Genomic DNA, 9790 nt, shown 5'->3' with positions numbered 1-9790 from the left:
CAGTTAGTAGCAGAGTGCTTATTTAATCATTTGTTCCCCCCAAGGATACCTAGAAGTCTTAATAAACTGTTCTACGTAGGACATTTCTTTCAGTTAAATATGACAAACTGAACACACATAGTTGCCACCTTTGTCCCCAGTTTCCAGTAAAATAACATTTAAGGAGTTTTTTAAAGGCAAACATATATAACTATAAGGAGATTGAAAAAGACAGTAAAAAGGAATGGCACAGAGTTTCAGGAAGAAAAATGCAGATGGCCCAGAGGTAACGGTCTTAGAAGAGAAAGCCAAATGTGCAGAGACGAAGCTAGGTCTTTGATTAAAGCAAAAACTGTGATATAACTATATTGGGAATGAGGGATGAAAAGTGTATTTAAGGGTAGAATGTGTTTTGGGTGCAGAGCGAGATAGGGGGATGCACAAAAGAGACTTAAAACCTCATCCTGTGCAATGGGAGGTCAATAATACAATAACAGCAGCATGAGCACATTAAATAATCTGAAAATCAGTACCTCAGAAAATAACTAAGAGCTGGGAATATTTGCCTTTGGGGAGTGATGAAGGGTGATGGACTGGAAAAAGGTTTTCCATTTTAAGCCATGCAGAAAAATTAAACTTTCAAAATTAAAACATGTATTGTTTCCATAAGTATGGAAATCAAAACTACAGGAAGAAACTGAACATGAAAGCATGATCAAAATATGAAACAGGCTAAAAGGTGGCATGATTTTGAGTCATTGTGGATTCCCTGGTTTATGCAGGAGTCTTTCAAAGTACTTCCTCCCCTGTGTCTCACTGCCCTGGGCATTTTGGTTTGTTGCTTTCTCTGTCCCCCACCTGTTGCCCTCGATGGCTGCAAGAAGTGTACGCCTTTTGTTTTTAACAAATGCTGCCCATGTGGCTACTCTGGCTGAGTTCAGGGGGCGAAACAAAGGCAAATCTGTGTGCCAGTTCAACAGGGAACCACCAGATAGGCCCAAACACAACTCTTTGAATGCTAAGCCCATAATGCTCACTCTGGCACCGGCAAGCCACACCAGTACAGTGTGATGCCATCCTAAGACAACTGCCCAGCTGGTAAATAAAAATGTCAGAACAGTCTCTTACTGAAACTTAGCAGCCACTTTTATTAAGCACTCCTCTGGTTGTTTTAAGTTTATTAGAGTCCAAAATTCTTTAAAAAAAAAAAAAGATTCTATTTTTTGCTAGCTTAATGGCTGCTTCAGTGGAAGGATCCTTGAAGCCCCCCTACTTCATTTTTTGCTGATGTCACTCTCAATATGACACTCTTTTGTCATTTTAAAATGACAAGTTAAGAAATGGAGGAGAGATTAATAGATGTCAGGGTTTGGGATGTAGTACAGGAGGGAGAGGAGTGTGGTCATAAAAGGACAACACAAGGAAATCTTATGGTTTTGGAACCTTTCAGTATCTTGATTAGGATGGTGGATATGTGAACATGTGCAGTTGATAAAACTGTTTAGAATATATACACACACACACAAGTAAAACTAGGAAAACCAGAATCATATTGATGGCTTACCATCAGTATCAGTATCTTGGTGGTGATATACTTTTGTTTTGCAAAATGTTACCACTGAGGAAAACTGGGAAAAATGTACAAGGGATCTATTTGTATTATTTTGTACAACTGGATGTAAATGTAGTTATGTCAATGAAATTTTCAATTAAAAAATAGTAATTCGGGATGATGCCTGGTAAAATATTCTATAGAATCCTCATCAAAAGGAGGAATATGCAGAACAGAATTTCAAATTTTCATGGGATCGACTTTCTAGAACCATTGAAGCTGGATGCACCTCACAACTATCCCTAAGGCAACCTTTAAACCAAAAATATCCCGTGAAGTCTTCTTTAAATCAAAGAGTTATTTATCTTAATTAGTAAAGAATGTTGGCTTTGAGTGTTGTACTCTTTTAAGACCTATGTATAGGGGATCAAACTGACAACAGAAATTTGAAAGATTAGATACTAAACTTAGGAGCAGGAGTTTGTGAATGGGGTATGAACAATTCAGAAAAGAAAGATGAGAATGAATGTATAACTTGAAGAATGTAACCAATGTCACTGAATTGTACATGCAGAAATTCAATTACTTATGCTATGCTGTGTGTATTCTCTTAACAAAAATAAATTTAAAAATAAGTAATTCAGAAGAATCAGACTCTGAAGATGAGTTTTATGTATATAATACCCAACTTACTTTGATCCTATTTCCTCTTCATGTATCCACAAATTACAGATAAAAATCCAGGTTTAAATAGATCTAAAATAGCTTTTTAATAAGTAAAATTATAAATAAGAAAGCATCATGCTATTATAGATAGATTTTATTTTTAGTGATCTTGGTAGTTAACGTGTCAACTTGGCTGTGCCTAGTTGAGTGGCTGGGCAGCTGGATGTAGTATTCCCCATGATGAGACTGGTAATCAACTCCATGTTGGAATCTACTGGGAGCAGCTGAGTAGCTGCCTTTGGGTATGTGGCCTGCTTCCCATATATAAGCAGCAGCTTTGGGAATGGTCTCTAGCCTATGGCACGCTTGGACCCTGCATGTAGCTGTGTCGTTGTTCAGCAGCCTGCCATGCTCTGCTGACCTTGGGACTTACAATGGACTTAAAGTTAATGGCCTGCCGTGTGGTTTGGTAACATCGGGACTGTGCCTTTTTACTTGTCAACCTTGGGGCTTCTCAGCCTCAGCAGCCAGCAGCTGTCTGAGTGAAGATGCCTCTAGCTCCAGTGGGCTGGGAGCAGAAGGCAGAGCTGGACCTCAAGGTTGAGGGGCTTTCACTCAGCCTCTAGAGCTTGGCACTCTGAGCTTGGACTTAAAGCCTCCAAATTGTAAGAATAAACTCCTGTTTGTTAAGGTCATCCCATTTGTGGTATATTTCTTGTCAGAGTGGCACTAGGTAACCAGAACAGTGATACATAAAATAACTGAGTATCTTACAATTAAATGCACCTAGATTTGATGAGAAGAGGGTGACTTAGAAGTTCATCTTGACTCATGAGGCCAGCTTTGGCACTAATCATCAAAATGCCAGTGATAAATATGGTGACAGTAGTTAGTGGTGTAACAGGATAGTGAGTCAAGGAGCACAGTATTATAGCTCTGGTGGCATAGTGGATAAGGCACTTGACTGCTAACTGGAAGGTCAGTGGTTCAAACCCACCAGCCACTCCGTGGAAGAAAGACTGGGCAAGCTACTTCTGTAAAGATTTACTGCCTCGGAAACCCAAAGGGGATTGCTGAGTCAGAATCAACTTGATGGTAGTAAGTCTGGTTTAATACACATAAGACCATAAATTTAGAGACAATGGGCACGTAATATATAAAACTTTACAGAAAATGAAACATAGATTATAGAATACTACCTTTTTCTATATAACTACTTCAACACTCTATAGACAATATGTGTACTCACTTGCTGAATAAAGCACATGTAACTACAAATACTGATTTGAATAAATCCTCTAAAAAATGTTAGTGAAAACTCAAAATTGCCTACCCCTGACATTATTTTGTATTTAGTATCTGTCTGTAAGATGGTAAAGTATGCTCTAATTGCCCCCTTGATGGCTCCCTAACTGCTAATAGTCATAATAGCTACTAATGAATACAAAGTATGTGCCTTAGGGGAAGATGGCTGCCCTCTGAAGAAAGGAGGAAGGACTATTTTCTGGTGCCAGTAAATCTAGAATAGCCTGAACACGGGCAATAAATGATGTCCTTTATTACCCACTTTTACTTTTTATGACCTCCTCTTACTGCCCTTCCCTTACCTAATTTCTATACACATATCTGGCACTTAGACATGGCTGCCCAAATAGCATTTAATACCAGGAGAGAATAACTTAGGCATTCTTCTCCTAAGACGTGAAGTGGGCATGCTTGGATGCAATCTAACCCTGTGGATGAACTTCAGAGAACCAAGGATGATGATGATGTATGTGTGTTCTCATTCCTGTCCTGCTCAGTCTGGTAATACATGCCTATTGACCATACCTCATTGCCCCGAGTTGGTCCAGACTCATAGTACTTGGGTTTCCAAGGTAGTATCTCTACGGAAACAGATTGCCCAGTCTTCCTTCCGAGGAGTGGCTAGTGGGTTTGAACCACCAACCTTCTGGTTAGCTGCCATGGGACTAATAGCCCACACAGACAAAAGTCTCTCCTAATCTGACACCAGGGAGCTCTGGTAGCATAGTGCCTAAGGTACTTGCCTGCTAAAAATTTTCTCTTTATATGAAAACTTAGGTGTGTTGTAATATATTACCTTGTACATTTATCATTCTATAAACAAATGTCTTGGTAATTAAGTAGCATATTAAGGCTATAAATCAAGTCATGACCTCTATGTCAGAGGCTTATTATTATTCAGTGTCTGGGAAAATTTTTATGTGTGTGTTATGGGGTTGAGGTCAGTCTACAGAAACAGCATAGGTTAATAGATATTTTTTCTCTTGTCAGGTTTTCATTCTTTCTTTTAATTGGAGCAGGAATTGGGAGTGGACATGAATGAGGCAGGGTTCAACAATTTTACACATCAAAGTAAAAAGATTCTTAAGAATACAATGATAGCAAATAATTTTACTGTTACAGCATAATCTTTAAATTAAATGACTTTGTTTCACAGAAAAGTACTGTAATAAACAAAAATTTTAAGATACATCAGTGACCACTAAAGTTACAACACAGTACTCAAAATATTTTAACTGTCCTCCTTTTATCAAGCTTTTACAAACATGTTCAGTCTTCACTGTCTGAACAAATCAGTTTTAGTTTCTTCATAGTTCTCCATCTATCTTTTAACATGACGCTTGTTCGGTTGTTGAATTTATAATGTAATAGTATTTTAGTCCAGTTTCCCTCTCCGTATTTCCTCACACCACATCTCAGATTTCTGTCTTCTTCCCAAAGCCATGCCTTTTGATAAAAAGCAGAATTATTATTTACAAAAACAATTATTCAAAAAAGAATATACCAACCATAAATGTAACTGTTCGTAAGTATTTCCAACTAAATTATTGAATGATACTTACAGTTTCTTAAGGGTGAATGAATGTTTGTGCATATTTCTTACATATACTTTTAAGATTTTTAAAAGTCCTGACTGATTGTCCATTTTACATCTAAACACACGATGGCTCAGCTGCCCAAGAGCACACAGCTAGAAAGTTACAGAGCTAAGTGCCAATCCAATCAGTCTGATTTCAAGCACATACTGTCTCTTAAGATTCTTTTCTACACTAAGAGATTGGTATCTTTTATTTCATAATTTCTTAACTTCTTGTACATAATGGCTAGCTGGTCTTAGAGTCAGTGCTTATTAAAACTAACAGTCCACAAAGGATCTGAACCTATGATATCTTTAATATAGTATTCAATTAATCAAAAAATCTCAGAAAAATGGATGACAACAAAGGTCAAATCCATTAAGTTAAGATTCTCAATGGTGGGATAAAATGTAACTGGTGATACAGAACACTTTTCCTTTTGGCACCAATGAATACATTGTTGTTTGTTGTTGTTATGTGCCGTCAGAAGTAGGATTGCCCAACCTTCCTTCCGAGGAGTGGCTGGTGGGTTTGAACCGCCAGCTGTCTGGTTAGCAGGCAAGTGTCTTAGCCACTATGCTACCAGAGCTCCCAATGAATACATATTACCTCTAAATAGAATCCATGAATGTTTAATATTTTGTTAGTAAACTCAGTAAAAACTCCATTCTGCCTATGTTGGGGGAAATGTGCATGCACACACACACACACACACCCTCAAATTTTCTCTAATTTTTCTAAAACACAACTAAGAATATTTTGAGTAAAAATGACTGAAAATCATTTTAAAAAATACACAGAAAAAATTACTAATATATTGGAATTTTCTGTTGTTAGGTGTCTCCAGTTGGATCCAACTTATAGTGACCACTATGGACAACAGGACGCAACGTTGCCCAGTCCTGTGCCATCCTCGCTGTTGTTGCCACGCTTGAGCCCACTGCTGCAGTCATTGTGTCAGTCCATCTCATTAAGGGTCTTCTTCTTTTTCACTAACCACCCACTTTACCAAGCATGGTATCATTCTCCAGGGATGGTCCCTCTGATCAGGGAGAGGCGAAGTCTCACTATCCTCACTTCTAAGGAACATTCTGGCTGTATGCACTTCATCCAAGACAGATTTGTTTGTTCTTCTGGCAGTCCATGGTATATTTAATATTCTCTCCAACACCATAACTCAAATACACCAATTCTTCTTTCGTCTTCCTTATTCGTTGTGCAGTTTTCACATGCATATGAGGTGACTGAAAATACCACAGCTAGGGGCAGGTGCACCTTAGTCCTCAAAGTGGACTTTGCCCTTTAAGATTTTCAAGAGGTCTTTTGTAGTAGATCTGCCCAATGCAATGTTGTTGTTGTTGTTGTTGTTGTTATGTGCCATCGAGTCAGACATGACTCATAGCGACCCCTCCTTGGGTTTCCGAGGCAGTATCACTACGGAAGGAGATTGCCCCATCTTCCTTCCAGCCCAATGCAATAGGTCATTCAATTTCTTGATGGCTGCTTCAATGGGCACTGATTAAGGATCCAAGTGAAAATCCTTGACAACTTTAGGCCTCTCTCTGTTTATCATGATCTTGGTTTCTGGTTCATTTGTGAGGATTTTTGTTTTCTTTATGTTGAAGTATAATCCATACTGAAGGCTGTAGTCTGCTGCAATTAGCTACAGGTGACCAAATAATTATTCCTTCTGTCATACTAAAAGAGTGATAGAATTATAACTGCTTATTGTGACTAGAGTATGAGTAACTCCCCTGGAAGATTTTTACATTTTCTTCAAAATCTAATTCACTTGTGTGAAGGAAGCAATGAGAAAAAAACTCAAGGCACCTTGAAGATCAATATATGAGATGCCTGATTCCTCTGTTACTGCTACTAAACCAAAGATTCTTGGTCTCTTCCAGACCTGCTTTTGATATTGTTGGTCTGTGAGCACTGATACCTACCTGTGATTTTTCTATTACTGTTGGCCCCAGCCCACTTTACTCAGTGGTCACTTCTCCTACAAAGCCTCAATATATAGGCTGCCATTAACTGACACAGAAGTACTTCAGCAATGGGTTATTAACCTTTAAGGTCATATAAATCTTTGAGAATGTGATGAAAGCTATGGATTCACAATGCATAAAAGTGTAGATATTTAAAATCCTACATAAAAAGTTTAGGGGCTCATAAACCAAAAAAAACCAAACCCACTGCTGTTGAGTAGATTCCAACTCAAAGTGACTCTACAGGACAAAGGAGAACTGTCCAATAGTTTCCAAGGCTATAGTCTTCACAGAAGCATCTTTCTCCCATGGAGCTGATCTTTCAGTTAGCAGCTGAGCACTTAACTACTGAATCACTAAGGCTCACGCACTCCCCTTAAAAAGCCTATCCAACCAAGTTTTTAGGTACTGTTGAGTCGGTTCTGACTCATACTGACCCTATGTACAACAGAATGAAACAATGGCCAGTCCTGTGTCATTCTTAAAATTTTTGCCATGTTTGAGCCCACTGATGTGGCCACTGTGTCAATCCTATCTCCTTAAGGGTCACCCTCTTTGGCTGACTCTCTAGTTTACCAAGCATGATGTCTTTCTCCAGGAACTGGTCCCTCCTAATATAATGTCCAAAGGACATGTGACAGAGTCTCTCCATTCTTGCTTCTGAGCAGCATTTTTGCTATACTTCTGAGACAGATTTATCCATTCTTCTGGCAGTGCACAGTATGTTGTTGTTATGTGCCGTCATGTCAGACCCAACTCACAGCAACCCCTCCTTGGGTTTCCGAGGTGGTATCACTACGGAAGTAAATTGCCCCACCTTCCTTCCGAGGTGTGGCTGGTAGGTTTGAACCACCAGCCTTCTGGTTGGCAGTTAAGTGTCTTAGGCACTATGCTACCAGAGCTCTTCCCCAATACTGTAAGTCAAAGGCATCAATTTTTCCAGCTTCCTTATTCACTGTCCAGCTTTCACATGCAAATGAGGTGACTGAAAATACCACCCACGGCTTAGGGACAGGTGTACCTTAGTTCTCAAAGTGACATATTTGTTTTTAACATTTTAAAGAGGTCTTTTGCAGCAGACAGCATTGGTGAAAACAAATCTATATTTTCTGTTGCACAAGAACTTACCACACACTTATTCAGCTTTAAAAGCAGTCTTTAGGTTATATAAATTTTATACAAACATCACTGTTTTCTTGTTTTTACCTGAGGTATTGTGGATAGAACTGTCTCCCAAGATAAGTGCTGCAAATCCTAACCCCTATGTGTGAAGTTATAATCCCATTTGAGAATATTTTGCTTTGCAGTGTTAATGAGACAGTATTAGTGTAGGGTGTGTCTTCAATCAATCTCTTGAGATACAAAAGAGCATATTATGCAAACAAGCAAGCACAAATGGAGGGGAAGAAGCATCCCACATGACTGCCAAAGAACCTAAAAGTCAATGCCCTGAATTTGGACTTTTGGCCTCCTAAACTGTGAGAAAATAAATTTATGTTCCTTTAAGCCACCCACTTATGGTACTTCTATTATAGCAGCAGTAGATAACCAAGGCAGGTATATTACTTTTTTTTTTTTTAATAGAGAAAACACAGATTATTTGATACAACGCAAACATCTCTTTTTCTCAAGAAAAGATACCCTGGCTTGAATCCTATTTAGGTTTCTGAGTGCAACAGGTTTAACAGTATTTTCCAGGGGCTCACTCGTAGCAGGACTGCAAAGCCATTGCCAAAATCTGTCCCATGGCTATTTTTGTACAGCCCAGGAGCTAAAAATGGTTTTTACATTTTTAAAAGGCTGCTTAAAAAAGAAGGTCGGGCAATCTACTTCCGTAGAGACACTGCCTTGGAAACCCAAGGAGGGGTCACTATGAGTCGGATCCGACTCGACGGCAGTGCACTGCATTTGTTGTTGTTAAAAAAAGAGTAATAATATGTGACAGTGTGTATGGCCCAAAAAATCTAAAATAATCATTGCCTGGCCATTTGCAGAAAAACTGACCTCTGACCTACAGGAAAGTTGTAATTTTCTCAATAAAGATTAACTGAACAAGCAGTGTTTAGCATTACGTATTCCATTCTCTTCTTTTGAAAAATTTTAAATTTATATAGTTACTTAATGATTATGCAGGAATTGTTTTGGATGATCTGAATGTTTTCATAGACTTTGCTCAACTGTTATCTATGACTAAAAGGTTGAAAGAGCTCTGGAAAACTTATGAAATGAGCAATTACATGGCAAATGACGGGAAATATATATATATAATGTGATGGTTAATTTTATATGTCAACTTGGCTAGGCTATTGTGGTCACATCCTTTGGTCAAACAGCAGTCTAGGAGTTGCTCTGAAAGTATTTTATAAATGGAATTAACATTTACAATAAGCTGATTTTAAGGAGATTATCCTTGATAATGTGGGTGGGCCTCATCCAGTCAGTGATAGCAAAAATGGAGGTCTCCCAGTGAAGAATTCTGTAAGACTGTAACAGAAATCCTGCCGAAGTTCCTAGCCTGCCCTACAGATTTCAGACTTGCCAGCGCCCATCTAGTATTATTGTTGTTAGATGCCAACAAGTCGTCTCTGACTCACAGCGACCCTATTTACAACAGAACGAAACACCGCCAGGTCCTGTGCCAGCACCACGATCCCTGCTATACCTGAGCCCACTGTTGTAGCCATTGTGTCAATCCATCTTATTGAGGGCCTTCCCTTCTTTCA

The 9790-nt window shown here is 38.8% G+C and overlaps 1 protein-coding gene across 1 annotated transcript in view; it reads right to left on the bottom strand.

Moving 5' to 3' along the window:
• Window positions 1-4771: 4771 nt before the first annotated feature.
• The window catches only part of LOC103212636 (telomeric repeat-binding factor 1-like), a gene marked incomplete at its 5' end in the record, with an annotated part of 57257 nt that continues 52238 nt past the window's right edge, over window positions 4772-9790 (bottom strand). The window contains one exon of the mRNA XM_042783400.1: window positions 4772-4948. Coding sequence (XP_042639334.1) covers window positions 4772-4948 — 177 coding nt within the window. The remainder of the gene's footprint in view (window positions 4949-9790) is intronic.

The sequence above is a fragment of the Orycteropus afer genome, unplaced genomic scaffold (assembly GCF_000298275.1).
Source record: "Orycteropus afer afer isolate SDZICR_OR568_19922 unplaced genomic scaffold, OryAfe1.0 scaffold01045, whole genome shotgun sequence".
Taxonomy (NCBI): Eukaryota; Metazoa; Chordata; class Mammalia; order Tubulidentata; family Orycteropodidae; genus Orycteropus; species Orycteropus afer.
The sequence above is the reverse complement of the archived record's forward strand: the minus strand, read 5'-3'. Positions and strand labels throughout refer to the sequence as shown.